At 29.3% G+C, this 19,891-nt stretch overlaps 1 protein-coding gene across 4 annotated transcripts; it reads left to right on the top strand.

The window, feature by feature from the left end:
* The first annotated feature begins 5,881 nt into the window (after nt 1–5,881).
* LOC132803834 (nitrate regulatory gene2 protein-like) lies at nt 5,882–12,327 on the top strand. Of its 4 annotated transcripts, none has more exons than XM_060817487.1 (5): nt 5,882–6,255; nt 6,578–8,241; nt 8,885–9,099; nt 10,077–10,300; nt 10,978–12,327. In XM_060817487.1, the coding sequence occupies exons 2-5, from the start codon at nt 6,753–6,755 to the stop codon at nt 11,771–11,773; spliced, it is 2,724 nt and encodes a 907-aa protein (XP_060673470.1). In that variant the 5' UTR covers nt 5,882–6,255; nt 6,578–6,752; the 3' UTR covers nt 11,774–12,327. The 4 variants fall into 4 exon arrangements, with proteins under 4 accessions (XP_060673470.1, XP_060673469.1, XP_060673468.1 ...); XM_060817486.1 differs by having other exon boundaries at nt 6,529–8,241; XM_060817485.1 differs by having other exon boundaries at nt 5,882–6,308.
* Nucleotides 12,328–19,891: the final 7,564 nt, after the last annotated feature.

Below are 19,891 nucleotides of genomic sequence, written 5' to 3'. Positions count from 1 at the left end.
ACACGTCAACTATATTATGCAAAAATTTGTAAAAATAAAAAAAGTTAAACCAACATGCACATATATATAATCCAAAAAAAAAAAATGCATATATATATATATATATATGTTGTGTGTATAGGAAAGTATTCGATACACAAAAATATTGGACAAAGATCATTTGATAAATTATCTTGGCCTTCAATTAGGTAGATTTAATGGTAAAATAAATTTGGATGTTATGGCTATTTATGCCCATGATTTATACACTGTAGATTTTATATTCAACGAATAAGATTATATTTATTAAAAATCTTTGTCAAATATCTGAGCACATGAAATGTGTCACATAATGTATGGGAACATATATATATATATATATATGATGTGTAAATATCATTCACAAAGCTTATATACTTTATAGAATTAATATGCTTTATTGTATTTTTTTTTAAACAAATATTTTATTTTAATATTATGTGATATTGTGTGCCATATTTTATATATATATTTGAGTAGAGGGATGTTATGGCCATTAGAGGTTATTGAATTAATAACCTATAATTATAAATAAAAAATATAGGTTATTGAATTTAAATGTCAGGTATATGTACGAAGTTAACAAACTTTATTTTATCTTTGTTTTTTTAGCAAATGATTTGTTTTATGTTGTGCGCCATTATATATTATATATATTTTTTTAGTAAGTTGATGTTATGCATTATTAAATTTATATGGCATGTGATTTGATCAATTAAGGGCAATGAAGGAAAATATGGTATCACATGTACATAATATGTATATATGATATAGATTCGAGACAGACTTTTTTTTTTAATATAAATTATTGTAACCTTATAATATATATATATATATATAGATGTGAAGATAAATGGGATTGTGAAGATAATATGTTCAAATTCCAACGTTGACAGAACCTAAATTCCATGCGCAGCGTTGAAATGGTGTCTGACACGGCTACCGTTTGAATTCTTTCATGAATTCATGAGTCCTGGTCCCATAGATTTCATTGCGCGTACATTACGTGTGTAATTAAACACAAAATCAAAGCTACAACATGATCCTTTTCATATTACATGGATTTTAGATTTCTTGTTTTATAAAATTAAAAGTTAATTGGATTTTCTTACTTTTGATTTTCAATATTTGCGATCTATGCTCTTAATTTTTAAAAATATCGGTTTATATTTTTAATTTCTTAATTTATTATAGATTGATTTAATCTCAATTTATTCAAATAAAATTAATAATATTTTTTTTTTACAAAATTGTTTCTTTGTTTTTGTTTTTTTTTTTTTCCATAGATCAATATTATAAATATTTTTTTAAAACTCTACTACATATTTTTGAATATTTGATTGAACAAATTGAAAATTGGATCAATATATAATAAATTAAAAATTAAAAATTTAAATTATTATTTTTTAAAAATTGAACATTTAAATTTTAAAATCTTTTAAGTTAAAGGTCATAAAAAGGTAATTAATTTAAAAAATAATTGTTAAAATATATAAATTAGCACTGCTTTCAAAAGTAGAATAATATATTTTATTCTCAATCTTAAAGATAAACAATTTTTATTCATAAAAAAAACACTTTTTTATTTTTATTTCATTCTTAAAATATAAACAACACTGCTAATAAACTGTAAAATCTTTTAAATTAAAGATATAAAAATACAATTATTTTTAAAAATAATCGTTAAAATATATAAATTAGCACGCTTTCAAAAGTAGAATAATATATTTTATTCTTAATTTTAGAGATAAACATTTTTATTCATCAAAAAAACACTTTTTTTTGTTTTTTGGTTTCATTCGTAAAATATAAACAACACTGACAAATAAATATTTATTTTTAGCATTAATTTAAACTTTTTGATCACATATTACCAAGAAAACAATAAAATTAAAGTTATAAAATTTATTTTAATTATATACCAAAATAATTCTATCCGATAGTTGGAGAAGGATTATATTATACTGTATTTATTTTATCTTATTTGGTATTGATGACTTAATTTAGGGTATTTTATGGTGTTTCTTTCTGGTATATGTACGTTATGGTGCATTTATTAGGAAAATTTATGATTTATATATTTAATATAAAAAGGAGATGCTTTCTTTTAAAGCAGTAATAATGAAAAAAGATAAACAAAAGAAGAACTAAATTATATTTTTGATATTATAAAATCATGTTTTGTTAGATATATTTTTCTCTAATTGTTATGATTTTTCTTTTGACTATTATTATTTTAAGTGTATGTTCCTTCGTCTTAACAATTAAGTGGTAAAACTATTTGCTAGTTTGATAATCTCGAATTTAATCTTTCAACGCTGACATGTAGAAGGAAAAAAAAAAAGAATTTTCATAAAATATTGTTTGATAATAAGTTATTTTATTTTATTTGTGGTTTATTCATCTACCGAATTGTATGTAATTTTATTTACATTTGAGGTTTAACATCGTAATTTAATAATAGTTAAATTTTGTTATATATTTTAATTAATTACAAAATTAAAAAAGTATAAATACTAAATTCAAATTTGGTTAAATTTTAATTTACTTTTTCTTTTTAGGTTTATAATTATTTTAGAAAATTAAAAATCAACATCTTATCAAAATACACCAATTTGTATTGCGAACTTAGTTTAAGTTCATAAGAAAAATAATGGTTCAAGTATACTAGAGTAAAATTATTTATATATATATATATATATATTATGTTTTTATTTGTGGCCAGAGATATAAGGTAGCAAATTTATTGGAGGGTTAGGCGAAAGGTACTCCATCCATCCATCATGACCGTGTAAATTTGAATTTCCCATCATATAGAGTCCACGTGGCAAACATGCAAGAGAGTAGGGCCACCTTATTTGAAAGGTTGGGGGAGTGAACACATTGCCATGTATTTTACTTCAAAGAAAAAAAGGGACTCGGAGAAGAAAGAGAAGATCACATCAGGAGCACAAAACCCGAATTTTAAAAAGTCAAAAATGTAGGTCCCACATGAAAGAGAACGGACTTACATAATTTACGAGATAAGCTGTGTCTGTCTGTGTGCTACTTCTGGGAACAACACCTGCGCCTGCTTTAGTTTTAACCCTTTTGGGGTCACATCGCGCCTCTTTGCTTACATCACTCTCTATTTTCTTTCTTTTTTATTACTCCCAACTCACAATTTACCCACAAAAAAGAAGAAGTAATATTTCTTGTTATTTTTATTTTTATTGTTAATTGATTATAATTTATATTCATAAAAATATTGGATATAATTCTTCGTTTTATTATTTAATAATTATTATTTTTGTTTCATTTTGCATGCTAATAAACAAATAAATTTATTTAGAATTTGAAATTATAAAAAAAATATATATACTGTCTTAATTCAAAAAACTAAAAATATACGGCGCCTTAGGCATACATTTTTAATTCAAGGGATGCAGCTAAAGTTAATTTTACGCATTGCACAAACCATTGCATTATTGTCCTTAAAACTGTGCATTATAATCTGATTGTTTGATCAATTTGCTTAGTTTTCACTTACATATGTATTTAAATTGTATTAACCTATCAATCATTCAAATACTATGATAGCAGCTGCAGTTGGCATTTAAAAATATTGATAAAATAAGTACTAACTCTTCCAATATTTTTGGATAAAAGTTTTTTAATTACCAATATTAAAAAAGGAAAACAAAATCCCATAGAAAGTTTTTAGACTGACATTCACCGTTGTAATTTGAGATCCTAACAAGAAATTCATAATATAATTATAACAATGAGTGAGCCATTCAACTGTTGCACAAACTATAAGTATATAATATATTTATACATACATAAATAATATGTTAAAGGGGTTTAAAAAGAGATTGTAAGGAATAATATTCACAAATTTGTATTTATATGATTTTTATGATTAAATAATTACAGACGTTTGACCTTTAGAATTCATTTTCTTGAAAAAGTACATAACAAATTTGTTAAGCCACTGGGCTGTTGCACCAAAACCACATGTACATAGCAATTGAAAAAGACAAACACACAAAGCATGGAAATTGGAACACTGGGAGCGTGGGAGGAGAATCAGATTTGGATTCCCAAAATGGTAGTGATAGACCCTGTAATGGGCCTACTCTACAAAAAGGTGTACGTGGTTGGTTGCGTGGATGGTGGGCCCAAAACCCAAGTACTTTATTTCCAACTTTTTTATTTTTATTTGGTGGATAGTCCAGGTGGTTGGTCTGAATCACCCCAACTCATCATTAATTATTTGTAAAAATACAAATCAAATTAACTTTTGTATGTTTGATGAACATCTACTTGACATTAACAGCAATACCAAACAAACAAAAACAACAACACCACCCTTTTTTATTTAAGGCCAAAAAAAAAGATCCCCACTTTCCCATAGTCTCTATTGTAGATTCCAATATAAAGATTTTAGATCTAAAAATGTAATTTTCTTGTTAAGTGAGACAGCAATTATTATTATTATTTTATTTAAAAATAATAATTTTGCCATATATATTATTTCATGAAAAGTTGCAATCAACCAACTCAGTGTTCAAGAGCTGGTTTTGCTTGTGTATCAATTCCCCTTGCATTAGGGTGCATCATAGCAACAAAACCAAATATTTACTCAACCAAATCCAACTTCGCTTTCATATTAAATTTGTTCAGCCAAATAAATAAAATCATATTTAATCGTTATGCATTAAAATATTATTATTCATTAACTCATGCTGATGAACAATGGTCATGCGATAATTAAAATCTTATTTTAAAAATTATACGAAGATCTTAATAGAATTTTTTTTTTTTGGGTTAAAAAAAAGGAAACAAATAAGGTGTTATTCCCGTACACTTGAACGTTGCTCAGTGACCAATTATCAAAGAATAATCTCCATATATATACGTGACATTTTTTTAATTAAATTATTTCATTATTATGTGACTTGACAACCGTGTATAAAAAGAATCGTTTGGACTTTGAAAAGGAAAAAGAGAAAAAAAAAAAAAAATAGAAACCACAAAGATTAGAATCATGGAGGCGGTGGATATGAAACCAAATGGATTTTACGTATTCAAAGTTTTGACCTTGTTATCAAGATGAACTTTACATTTTATCTTGACCATATCTTTTCATTTTCAACAAGGCTAATCCTCGAATAAACTAACATAAAAAAAATACATATTTACTATTATATCAGCATTAATTAAAATACAAATGACATAACCATAATTATTTTATTGTTTGACATCCCGATCATAATTTCTTAGTTTGGCTTAAAATTTAAAACCTATAGAGAAAATTAAATTCATAGGCAACAATGTATTAGGTATCTTTCATTTAAAAAAAAAAAAAAAACTCAGAAAAATTATAGAATAAAATTTTACTTAAAAAAATTACTTATAGGGTATGTTACTCACAGGCTATTCTCAAATTAAGAACCACATATGCGTGAAATAATAAGAAAAAAAATAAATTAATGATTCCATTCCAATCGTGATTAGGTTAACCGTTTACCATACGAGCATTGAAAAATCTCATTCGGAAGCACCTAATTCCAATTATTGATTATAAATACGCGTAAAAAAGGACGAGGGGTATTTCCGTCCGTTGACAAAAAGAAAAGAAAATTACCGATGACTACCACGTGGAGAAGAATATTTTTGAAAAGTGTTTCCAGAAAATCAAACCCCTCCCCAAAAAAAAATTAAAAAAAAGACCAAAAGAACTCAAAAAGGATGGGAAACCGTGATCATGACCATGGTCCGTTGCCGGTGGCGGGTCCCACGAGTTTTCTCAACCTATAAATTAAATAAATAAAAAAAAAATAAAAAAAAAAGAAAATAAATGAAAACTCCAATTTTACCCCAAACAAAACCAATAACACAGCCCAGAAAGAAAGAGAGGGAAAGTGAGAGAAAATAGAGAGAGAGAGAGAGAGAGAGAGAGCGCCATTTTTAACACCATTTCTCTGTATCACGCATTTCCATGCTTTGAATTTTTAAAAAATTTATTTCATAAATTTCTTGTGTCCTTTAAGATAATAAATCCCCAAAATAATTTTTTTTGGGTAAAAAAATCTATCTGTCTTTTTTTTTTTTTTTTCTCTCTCTTTCTGGGGTGTCTCAGATTCATATAATACAAACATGGAATTTCAAACTGAGTTGTGACTCTGATTCTATCTCTCTCTCTGTATATCTGTCTGCATGGACGGTCACAACGCGATTTCATCGATCTCGACGGTCAGATTTGCATCCTCCGTCACTCATTTTCATGCACCAAATCCCACTTCCTTGTCAGTTTTCTCACAATTAATTATGTTTACACACTCTTTAGATTATAGTTGGGCAGAAACCGTATGCGTTTGTTTGCTTGCAGTCACACACTTTCTGCTTCTAGGGTTTTTCCTTTTTTGTTTTTTGCCATTAAATTTTTTAAAAAGAAGCTTTGGCTTTCTGTTTGGGTTTTTTTTTTTCCCCTTTTTTATCTGAATATTTTGATTTTTTGTCCGTTAGATCATCTTTGGATCTGGGGTTGTTCACCATGCTTCGTTTGTGGGGACAGGCATGGAGATCATGAGCAGTACTGGATTTTGTGACGGTTTTGGTGGTGCCGCTGGTGGTGGTGACGGTGACGGTGACTGTGACGGTAACGGTAACGGCGTCAGTGGTGGCGAAGAAGAACCATTAGCATTAATCTCCGCTGGTTTTGGGTTTTGTTTCTTGTGCGTGGCTATATTATGGGCTGCGGAGCATCCAAGGTCGACGACTTGCCGTTGGTGACACTGTGCAGAGAGCGTAAGGACCTGATCAAGGCGGCGTCGAATCACCGCTACGCTCTCGCCGCAGCCCACGTGTCGTACTTCCAGTCGCTCAGAGACATTGGCGACGCGCTTCGCAAATTCGTGGATGAAGAGCTCGTGATCAGTACTAGTGCAGGTGGGTCGTCTTCGTCCCCTGGCTCACCGGTCCTCACATTGCCCTCCGACGAAGGAAAGAAGAAGAAGAAGAACAGCCACTACAACAAACCGAAGTCCGGCGAGGATTTCAAGAACTCGTCATCGTCGACTTCGATCTCGCATGGTAATTCTCCGGTAGAAGAGGAAGAACTTGAAGGGTCGCATGTGCATTTGTCATCTGGGTCCGAGTCCGATTCCGAATTGGGTTCTTCTCCGGGTCACATTCACATTGAAGACAGCCCAGAAGAACAGTCGGATCGGAGACCTCATTCTTATGGATATGGTTATGGTAATGGTTATGGTTATGGATATCCACCTCCTCAAGAGTGGAACTCTGTGCCTAATCCTGGACCATATCCGTCGTATACGCATTATAATTTCATGAAGAAGTCCGGGACGCCGTTACAGTCTTTTGTGTACGAAGAGCCCGAGACTTATCGGACTCCAAATGGGCAATGGCCCGATTCCTCTTACGGGTATGGGTCTTATCCGCAATATAGCGGTGGTGGGTTTTTCGGGTCCCCAATGGGTTCTTCGCCGCCGCCGCCAAGTGATTATTATCAATATCGACAGCCGAGTCCACCGGCTCCTCCGCCAGCTCCGCCTTCGCCACCAAGGGTATCTACTTGGGATTTTCTCAATATCTTTGATACCACCGATAATGGTGGTTATCCGGGTTACTATACACCTGGCAGATACAGGTACGGATCGACCACGAGCAGTCCAGATTCGAATGAGGTGAGGCAGAGAGAAGGAATTCCTGATTTGGAAGATGAAACAGAGCAAGAAGCTGTGAAAGAATCCCACAAGTTGAAGAAGAAAGTAGAGGAAGACAGCACGAATAGGAATAGGAATTCAGGTGAGGGTACTTCAAGAGCTGTGCCATCAAAAAAGAGTAGCGAAGGGAGTTCGAGGTCAGTGCCGTTGAGAAGCAGTGATAGTTCACAGTCTGTTCAAGAGCCTGAGATAAAAAGCACTCCAGACACAATTGAGACCATTGATTCTACTACCGTGTCCAAAAGCCCTGAGGAGGAGTATGCTAGGAAGAAAAGTGTGAGTTTTGAGGTTGAAGAGGCACCCAGTTTGGACGTTGAATCTTCAAAACAGAGTAGCTTGACCACATTGTCGGCACACGGTACGAGGGACCTTCAGGAGGTTGTCAAGGAAATCAAGGATGAATTTGAGATTGCCTCTGGTTATGGGAAAGAAGTAGCAGTATTGCTTGAGGTGGGGATGCTGCCATACCAGCCCAGGGACAATCTACTTAAAGGTATGGGTCACTTTTTTTTTTTTTTTTTGTCACACACTGTGATGTGTTTGCATTTGAAAATCCATTTATGTGGAATGCTGACTCAGAAATACAAACCAAACTAACATGTCTATATTAATAATTGAATGGTGGTAGTGGGTGAAGCTAGCCATGTAAATGTGTCAATGAAGAATTGGTCATTCAAAATTGCTCCATAAATAGGAGTAGTGTCTCTTGGTTTAGGGTAGAATATTGCTAGGTAAAATAGGCATGTACAATTTGTTTTGTAACATTGCATCCATATGAATATGTTCAACACAATATAATTTTTATGGGTTCTCTCCCTGTTTTTCAACACCATTTAGTTTGTGTTATATGTACAACTATTCTGAGAAGGAGAGTAGCTGCGAAGCCTTTAAGATCTATCTCTTTTTTGAGATCTTAGAAAATAAATGGTTTATAACACTGCATATGACATGAAGTCGAAACTTCGGGTGTTTCAACCTAAATTTTTGTTTTCCCTTGATGGATTAATCTTACGACTTTAAGTGAGGTATAATCGAATCTGATAATTGAATTCTCATGTGTACATGAAGTTCAATACTTTTTCTTTAAGGGGCGTTCTTGTCTGCTAATTTGTCGAAACTTTTGCATCTCTATGCAGCAATTTTTACCAGGATCCTGTACCTTATAGCACCTTCCATGTTATCTTCACCCCCTTCGTCCCGTCCGTCAATACAATTATCTTCTAGAACTGTGAAAGTGGCAAAAGCATACTACAGAGAATCTAGCAAAGATTTCAGCATGAAGTATGGGAATCTTTCGTCAACTTTGGAGAAACTATATGTTTGGGAGAAGAAGCTATATAAGGAAGTTAAGGTACACGTGAACAAAAAGTAATGAAACTCTTGGTTCTTATATTTAGTCCAGTAATGAATTTAAAAATCATTATATATTTGTGTATAACATCATTGAATTGTTTGGTTAAAGTTAATACCATCAGTAAAGCTTCGGAAATAAAAGTGAATGGTGCATGTATTGAATTACAGTAGACATGAGAAAGTGTATATCTCTGTGGAAGTCAAAGGGACATCACTAGATTTTGTATGGTAGCTTGTTGTCCTGGTTTATTTTGCCAACTCTTCTGTCTTTTTGTGGAAATCACTGGTTGATGTCATAACAACTTCTTAGCATTTACAATTCAATGTTATAGTGTCTTTTAATTGTTGTGTTGAGTCTCAGTTTTCATTCACAGTAAGTTTAAAATGTTTAAACTTTTTAAATTTAGGCAGAAGAGCTTTGAAATAGTCTTGAAGCTTTTCTGGAAGGAATTTGTTGGTCTGCATCACAGCATTCATGGTTTCCTATTGTATTTCATAATTCATATTAACTCTCCTATGTTTATCTAAAATGAGAATTTTTTATTTTTTTATATTTTTTATATATTTTTTTTGTGTTAATTTCCTTCTACTCCATATGTGTTTCCTTTATATCTGAATGGGGTTCATTTATTTTTCTTAAAAATAAAAAATAAAAAAAATAAAAAAACGATGGACATTCTTGCTTTAAAAGACCAGCCTATTTTAACTGTAACATATTTGATGTCAACAATTTACGTTGGAGTTGTTGGTGTTTATATGACATGGTGGCATTCAGGCGGTGTTGTATTGCTTGAATTAGATTGGTTTCCCAGGCCTAAAGGCGCTATATTTTTACGGAAAAAAATAATAATAATAATAATAATAACGAATGTGCAAGAACGCATGTATCATCAATTTCATTTACTTTATAAGTGTTTGATGCTTCATCTAGTTGACTTTTACTTAATAGGTATTGGTGTTTGCACCTGATTTTAGGATGAAGAAAGGCTTCGGATTATTTATGAAAAGAAGTGCAAGAGACTAAAATTTTTAGATGATCATGGAGCTGAGTCCGGTAAGATTGAAGCTACCCAGGCTTCAATACAAAAATTGCATACTAAAATTAATGTTTGCATCAGAGCTGTGGATTCAATAGCAACTAGGATACATAAATTGAGAGATGAAGAGTTGCTGCCCAAACTCACAGAATTAATTCATGGGTATGAAATTGCTTTAACTTTTTTGTCTGGTAGATGTTCTATTAGTCTTAGTAACTACTGCATCAATATAATTTCCGAACCATGATTTGTAGAGGCAGTATCCCTCCCAGCTTCCTTTTATAACAGATAAGGTACTAATGTCATAGTTTTGTTCATAAGGGACTATTGTTTTACTTAATATATTGGTAACATTTTACAGATATCCAATAGCATTGATTGTATTGTTATTAATTTTTTATTGAAGTTCTTGAAATATCTCATTATATGTTAATACAATGTTTCCCAAAGGAACCGGTGAAATCTTGGTTTGAATTTATTTCTTTTCCTCCACTAGTCTGGGAATAATTAGATTACCCTTTTCTAAGGATAAAATATTGAGTTTTTTTGGTGAAAATTTAGGGAATAACCTTGTTCACTACAGATATTTAGTGATGGTATATCAAAATGCATTTAGATTAGGCATGCTTCCTTTCTTTGCTTTCATATGCTGAATATGCTGAACTTTGGGGGACAGATGTGAAAAGAATTACTGTAGTACGGCTATGGCATAATATGTATATATTAGTAGTCCTTATGACCCGATAGTTAATTTTGATATATTAATTTATTCTTTTTAGTTAATTTTATTTTCTCTGGATTCTCCTGTCTTAAATTGATGAATATCTGTTTATCTACAGATTTATAAGAATGTGGAAGTCCATGCTTAGATGTCATCAGAAACAGTTCCAAGCTATCATGGAGAGCAAAATTCGCTCTCTTAAAGCGAACACTGACATTCAAAGAGATGCGGGTCTGAAAGCCACACGTGAACTTGAATTAGAGCTTTTGAAATGGTGCAACTGCTTTAACAATTGGATCAACAGCCAAAAGTCCTACATTGAGTCCTTAAATGGTTGGCTTTCTAGGTTCCTTAACCAGGAACCTGAAGAAACCCCTGATGGGATTGCTCCATTCTCCCCAGGTCGCATTGGAGCTCCAACGATTTTCGTAATTTGCAATGACTGGTGTCAAGCAATGGAAAGAATTTCAGAAAAAGGAGTAGCAGAGGTGATGAATGATTTTGCTTCTACACTACACCAACTATGGGAAAGGCATGATGAGGAGCAACGACAGAGGATAAAAGCAGAATTTCTCTCTAAAGATTTTGAGAAACAACTTAGAAGCTTACGCATGGAGAGAGGGAAACTTGGACAAGACCATGATGCATCATCGGACAAAACAGCTCTGTCTAAGGTTGCTTCTGAGAGCGGAGTTTCACCACTTGATGATTTAAAAGTGGATTTAGATTCAATGAGAAAGAAAATAGCCGAGGAGAGAGCAAGACATAAGGAGGCCATCAAGCTGGTCAACGATGCGGCTTCCAATAGTTTGCAAGCAGGTCTGATCCCAATATTTAAGGCTCTAGGTAATTTCACTTCAGACGTTTTGAAAGCTCATGAACAGGTCAGATTTCAAAACGCTGAAGGAGCATAAGAGATTGTATTAACTCTTCTGTATAAGTAGACAGGTTGGATGATTTTTGAGGAGTAGCACCGCCTGTATATGAACAGCTATTCCCCAATAGATCAAAAATTTAGAATGGTTAGATTAGCAGAGGAAAAAGAATGTGAACAAAAGGAAAAAAAAAAAAAAGGTGGATTTTAGGATGCAGGATAGCAGTTTTAAGGTTGTGTTCTAAAAGGAAAATGAGGGTTTTAGAATTGCTAACAAAATGGAGGAAAGATTTTTGTATGAGGGATCTGTTTTGACACTTGGGGGTGCCTAAAAAAGTTCCAGTTTCATATTTTAAAGGTTACATCTGCAGCAACAATCCCTCTCCCTGAGAATACTAGAAGGTTTGTATAGAAATTCATTTATTGGTTGATTGGTCTATAGATGGCAATATCCTTTGTTATTGGTAGGTTTGTATGGAGGGTATTCGTTTAGTTGTATCAGAGTAACTATAAAATTTTGGTTGAGCTGGTTCAGTATGTACAGATATTTATATTATTTTCTTGCTATCAATTATCTAACTTTTTCTACTTCAACATGCTTGTTTTCTTCTCCAATATCAAAATGGAGATTTTCTTTTAAGCATAAATAGTTCGCGTGATAATCAATAGGGAGTGTTCTCGGTACGCACTAAGGTGTTTAACAAAGAACTTCTGACAAATTATTTTAGTTTAATCCAAATATATGTGGAATTAAATCCAAATATATGTGGAATTAAACTTTAATCAATAGTATTATAGTTCTCTAATTTTTGGATGTCAAAGTATGTGGTCTTGTTTTATTGAATTTTACCAATTCATATACTTGTATTATATTAATTTATCAAGAATTAACATGCTACTTTACAAGTTTTTTTTGGGAGAATATACTATCACATCAGTCGGTATTCAAAATCTAGTAATTTTAATAAGACTCATATGGTCTCAAAGGGCCCGGCGATGAATTTAAATCTGTGAGTTTAAATTCTGGTGCCAAATGTTCCAAACAATAAAAGCAGAGGCCAAATGTGCCAAACAATAAAAGCAAAGTGTTTCGTGGTGCATGGTGGAAGTATTAGATATGATGAATTATTGCTTCAACTGTAGGCGGATTTTCATAGGTGATGTAGGGGTTTGGACATCAACTAGACTTGGGTTTTTCCAAGATTAATGTGGATGCTGCTATAGACAAAGGCAATGGCATAATTGGTGATTAGGAGTGATGTTGGACAATTAATGGTTGCTGCAGCTTGGACAAGGTTTGCTTTTTTTTGGTAAAAGGAAAAAAAATGACATGGACCAAGACAATAACGAAATTTTGTTAAGATTTTAATCTTAACTTCCGAACTTGCAAATATAAAGGTTGAGGGGTTTTTTTTTTTTTTGGACAAGGTTTGTCGTTTAGTTTCCAATATGAATTTTATTAGATCGAATTAGAAAGTGACTCATTACAAACTTTTGATCTTTTGCAAAATGCTTCAGATTATAATATGGGAGTTGATGTTTTTCTTGTTGAGGAGATTAAGCAAATTCTTAAGGGTAGGGATACTGTTTCGTATGGTCACGCTCCAAGAATTGTAAACAGAGTTGCTCATATGGTGGTAGTTTCGAAGACTCTTTCTTTTTATGGTTTTAATTCTTGGATGGAAATAGATCCTAAGTGGCCTGAAACTTTGGTGGATGCTGATTTTTGTAAGGTTTTTGCTTAATCAATATATTTTTTTTTTGGGTAAAAAAAAATTTAAAAAAATCTGTTGATGAAATGGCAGTCCCAATTTCAAAATAAATAAATAAATTAATAAATAAGAAAAACTCATATAAAGTCTACAAGTGTGTGCCTTCAAAAAAAAAAATTTAAATCAATAAATAAAATAAAATAAAAGTCTATATGTGAGGCATCGTTAATAAAAACAAAAGTTCTGATATCCAGAAATAATAATCTACATTAAGCCAGCGTCATGTCATTATCATGATCAATGATACAGATAAGAAAATTTGAAAGTAATAAATTTATGAAAATGAAAAAGAAAAAAACAAATGTAATGTCTTTTCATATATATATATATATATATATATATTTTTAAAAAAAGTTGTATATTTAATATTTTAGTTTTTTGTCAATTTTACATTTTATATTGTTGTATGTGTTTCAAAGGTTTAAATAGTTGACATTAAGAGATCGCCGTAGGAAAACAAGGAGAAAATTTTAGTATTCCACTCAATTCAAGTAAGAATTAGTTTTTATATTTTCTACATGGTTTTTGTGGGTACTGCGAGGATAACTTAAGTAGTAATGTCTATATTTGTTTATATATAAGGTCCGGATAATCCTAATAATTAAAAAAATAATTAGTTTTGTGAACTTTTTGCAATTATTTTTTCACAATAGATGGTTTTTTTTTTTTTTCACCTGAATTAAAAACAACCAACGTGTATATATATATATATATATATAACAATTATTATGAATATATATATATATATATATATATATATTCAACAATTATTATTATAAATTTATAAAATCAAAATATAATTCAATAAGGATGAAATGTAAATGATCAATCTATCTCTATTACATTGCACCATCTTTCATATAAAATGTGAGATGTCTACCACAAGTAAGTGTTTATGCCCATTATAATAAGACTATATTATATATATAACTCTTAAAAATGTTAATATCCTGTAATTCAAATAATGCAAATCTAAATTTTACCGAGTAAAATATAATGCTTGAAGATGCAGTGGAAAAAACTGTAAGTGGTGAAGAATTTCATTTTATGCAAAACACTAGAATCAAGCTCCAATAGAATATATCAGCGTTCATTATTTGAAACGATAATAAATCTTTCATCTATTATAAGTTGGAAATCACACAACCCTCTAATAGAATATACAAACCAAAAATATAATTGATTTCATGTGAGAGAACATTATCAAATTAAGCTCCAACACTTGATCAATTTCAAGGTATCCAAAATTTTCTCAAAATTTTTTCGGAATTTTTTTTTTAAAGGGTCAAAATAATATTTATATTTAAAATGAAAACGGATAGAATTTTCATAATATTTATTAATGTTTTTGAAATTTCACTAAAATTTTTATGAAAATTTTGATTAAAATATCTGTATCAAATTTTTAACAATTTGGTTAAAAAATCTATAATATCCATTAAAATTTTGAAAATTTTTATATAAATTTTTAAAATTTTCGTGGAAATTTTGAAAAGATCTATGAAATTTTTAAATTTTTTTAATAAAAAATTTAAAAATATTATTGATACTTAGTAAATTATTTTAACAAATAAACTTTAGTGATATTTTTTTTAACATTTTAATTATTTTTTAAGTATTTAATGATATAAATAAAATGAAGTGAATTAAATTCAATAACCTTAATAAGTTCTATTCATTGATGAAATGTACATATACCTACTATACATTTTATATAAAATGGATTTATTAGAATTCCATAATTACAAGTTAATAATTTATTATACAAAAATGAAAAATAATAACATGAAAATACAAGATTATATAGAATTGATATTGATAGTATTTAAATTAATAATATTAAAGCAAATAAAAATAAAAAGATGATATAATATATTATACTAAGGATCAAGGACAACTATATTTAATCCAAAATTGTTATGATTAACATATTAATAATTACATGAAAATTTGATCAAATGGCCTAGCTCGGTTGGCGAGTGCCATTATTTGTGCCAAGGATGGCGTGGGTTCAAGTCACTGAGTGGGGGCATAGGGGATAGCAAATAATAATAATAATAATTATATGAAAAATTATTAAGAAATTATATATTTTAATAATTAATTTTTACATTTTGAATATCAAAATGAAAGTTACTAATAATTTATGAATTATAATGTAATAATTTATAAAATATAATGTAATTGTAACGATTGTTTTATCTTAATTAATAAATAATTTATCAAATATATATACATATATATATATATATTGTAATTTTTTATCAATAATAGTTTATTTATGATTATTACCATTTACTATAAATTAGACTGATTAAGAGAAATATAATATATATTTAATATTTTTACAATTTTTTTAATCAATTTGATAATTTATTGTTTAAATAATTCTAATACAAAAATTTCTATTTTTTGAAATAAATTTTCATCATTTTTTTGTAAATTTTTTTTATATTCAATATTTTCTAATATTTCTATGAAAATTTTCATATTTTTAGCCTTCGATATTTCTATCGATATTGAAATTTTAAATCTTAATCAATTTATTGTTTATATAACATTAATATTGATTAGAGGCTATACTAAATGTCCGTTTAATATAGCTAATAAAAGTACAATTTTTATGTATATAATTCTGTATAATAGATTTTTTTTTAAAAAATATTAAAAAGTTAATAAAAATTTTATTGTAAATAAAAAAACTATATTAAATGTTGATTGATTTCTCTTATAAATTAAAAAAATATTTTTTAAAAAACTCAAAATTTAAACTTTTTTAAAACAACTTAAATTTATTTATTTTTTGTTAATAGGTGTTTGTTTATTCTTGTCAAAAATTTTCATTTTTGAACAAAAAAGTTTTTGGTAGTAAGTCAAAAAAAAAAAAAAAAAAAAAAAGAAAACTCTGGCAAAAGGATACTAATTCAACTTAACAAAGATGTGATTTAATTTCAAACATAACATAGCATGAATAAATTCAAATTTATAACAATAACAACAACAAACATAATATCTACAAAAAAAAAAAAAAAAAAAAAACAACAATAATAGTAGGGTTCCAAGATGTTAATCAATTTTATTTATTAAGTAGTCTCTTTAAAAATAATTTGGCAAATTCTTGGAAATTATTTTATTGATTTGTAGTTGTTTAATCAATTTTATTGATTTGTGCTAATTTTCATTTATTGCACGTAACATTACTCAACAAAAACAAACCAAAAAAAATAAATCTAGATTTTATTTTTGGTGGAAACGTGACAAAGGAAGAGCGTCACAATCTTTTGAAAAAATTGATTAACATCTTGGAACCCTCCTATTGAAAAAGATGCAATGGGTGATTGGAACTATGTACATGCGGACATCAACGATTGAATCTAAGATTTTTTTTTTTTTTTTCCCCATGATTTATCTTCTTTTTTATTTTTCCGAAAACAAATCAAATTAAGACGACTGGTGAGAGATGGAACCTTGTAGAGGTGGAAATTAGGCAAACAACCAAACATGGGCATGGAATTTTTTCAGAATTTGACATCTACAAAGGAGAATTTAGAGAGTGGTGATTTTGTATTTTCTACATTTGAGGTGCTCATGATTTCAAAAGGTTTTGTTTTCTAGTCCATCGTGAAAAGGAATTTTTTTAATTTTGTTTTTTAAGTGGGATTGATTTTTTTATTTTTTATTTTTGGGGTAAAAAAAAAATAGTTGCATTGTCGTGGAAAGTTACCATTATGCTGGTCCATTCCATATATTGCATTGTGAAATTTGTCACATAAAAATGGTGGGCTCATTTGGCGACAGCCAATAGCCATGCAGTTGGGATGATAAAAGAGCAACTGTCTCTAGTTAAGCTTTACCAGCTCAAAGAAAAATGCATTTTACATTTTTCGATTTTTCATTTTTTAAATTTATTCTTTCAAATTAGATGACAAATTGTATAGTTTGCCACTTAGTCAATTAGATTTTAATTTCATTTGAAAAATATTTGTTTTGTCCAAAAATAAAATTTATGTAAATATTAGTGACTTGTGACCTCAACATTTGAAATTATAATAGTTTATTCATTTATTTAATCAGTATATAAATATTATATCATAATAATAGAAATATTATAGTAAGGAATTTAAGAAGGATTACGAGGGACAACATCAATAATTATTAAATCTACATAAGTTTTATGATTTAATGGCTTAAATAACTATATTTTATAGTAAGTTGTTTACCATGTCATAATCGATTATAATAAAATTATAAAATTAAAATATAACCTTAAATTTTATTTTTAACTATAATATGAAACTTGTGTTATTGGTTTGTATTACAGTTTACTTGTTTAAGAATTAGCTTATTCATATTTAATTTATATTAATTTTTCAATTATTAAAATATTGATGCTTATGTATTTAAAAAATATATTGATGCATCATTTTGTTAATATATTTAAAAACAAATTACAATATAAATGAAAAGTTAGAAACTTATTATTATTATTATTATTTTGCTTAACAGAAAAGTTAGAAAGTTATTGTTCATTTACAAATAGGTAACTTACATAAAAGACCTTGCCAATTTTCGATTTGCGTTAAAATGATCTCTCTCTCTCTCTCTCTCGCTCTGTGTGTGTGTGTGTATAATAGCAATTGCATCTATGCGTCTTGTGAAAATGTCAAATAGATTGCTCCGCTGCAACTTTTTGATAATTTTTTATGAACTACATATTGCGAGAAGTGTAAAATTTTAATTCCTTTTTTCATGGTGAAAAAAAAAAATTTCTACAATATTTTCAATATTTTAAATGTCAATATTTTAAAGTCCAAGAATGAAATTGCTTTAAAAAATATATAAAAATCCTGTTTAATAAAGCTTTAAAAAAATCAAAAGCTGCTTTGAAAATGTTTAGGTACCTTTCAAAAGATATTTCTAATTTTAAAAAAAATACTTTTAACTAAAATCGATGAAAAATATTTTTTTTAGAAAACATTTTTAACAAATCAAAAAAAGAATCAAAGTAAAAACAAAAGTTATACAAAAAAAGTTTGAAAACCATTTTAAATCTTAGATCCTGTTTAGACATATTTTATATTTTTAATTTTAAAAATATTATTTTACAAATAAAAAATGAAAACTGTTTTTATTTATTTTATAAGAATAAGATATGTTTAGTTATTAAAGTTTGAAAACAGTTTTTAAATTAAAAAACATAAAACAAAAAAGATTATTTTAATATTTTTAAATTTTATTTTTTAATTTATTTTTAAAATTAATTTTAAAAATTAATAGTCAAACAGATTTATTTTTATTTTGAAATTTTTTTTTTTATTTTGTAGAAAAAAATGTTTTAAATTCAAAAATAAAAGATGTTTTATGCAATTATCCTTGTAAAAGAACAAATATGTTTTATCTACAATAATTATATTACTTTTTTATAACAACAAAATTTTATTAGAATTTATCATCTGAAAATTTTTATCAACATCTTTAAAAATGCGATCAAATAAAAAAAAAAAAAACTAATTGATAAAATTTTATCAAAAATTAGCTATTAACATCCTAATCCCTTTACATCAAAACGAGTCAGGATAAACTTAGACCAGCAGTGAGCCTCTATCCGCCTCAGCACATTTATCGCCGCGATAATTTCAATTTGTCGAGGCCCTCCACGCGGTCTTCTCCAATTGGTTCAAGATTCCAATATGCTACATCCATGATAACAGTAGCACCTAAACTACAACCAATCATACATTTCTGTCCGCTCATTCCTCTTCATGTATTGGGTTTCCAACAAACAACGGTTAGACCTCAGCTCCACCCAATAATTCTCTCCCATTTATCGCTTTCGAAATTAATTCCGTCCGTAAAAAAATAAAATAAAATAAAAGCCGTTCATTTTTCGGTCTCTTTAGTGTGTCTGTGAGAGAGAGAGAGAGAGAGAGAATCCGCTAAAATAACGTTCTTATCTCAGTGCGAGAATATAGATAATAATAGATCATCCACATGACATGCGCGTGATTCGATATTCTGACGTGGGACGTTCTCATTGGGTGGAGATACCAAACCTAACCAGGCAAAGAAATTTCCACAGTGATAATTGGTAACTACAGTCAGATATTTAATGAACAAAAACATTTTGTATTTATTTTCCTTATTAGCGAAACGTGCTAGAGGTATGACGAGTCTTAACCAATAAGAATCGTCCACGTCTGAAAGAAACCCACGTTAGAGCGAGTACGATTCGTTTGATGTACTCGCGAGAGTGGGGAAGAGAAAATATCTACGCTGATGGTCACGTGTGAAAACCATGTTTGTCGCGCTCTCTCTCTCTCTTTCTCTCTCTAACTCCTCTCTTACACAGAGTCTTCACGCTCTTTGTTCGCTCCTTAAAACCCCCT

Source organism: Ziziphus jujuba, chromosome 5, assembly GCF_031755915.1.
Source record: "Ziziphus jujuba cultivar Dongzao chromosome 5, ASM3175591v1".
Lineage (NCBI taxonomy): Eukaryota > Viridiplantae > Streptophyta > Magnoliopsida > Rosales > Rhamnaceae > Ziziphus > Ziziphus jujuba.
This window is presented reverse-complemented; position numbering and strand designations above follow the sequence as displayed.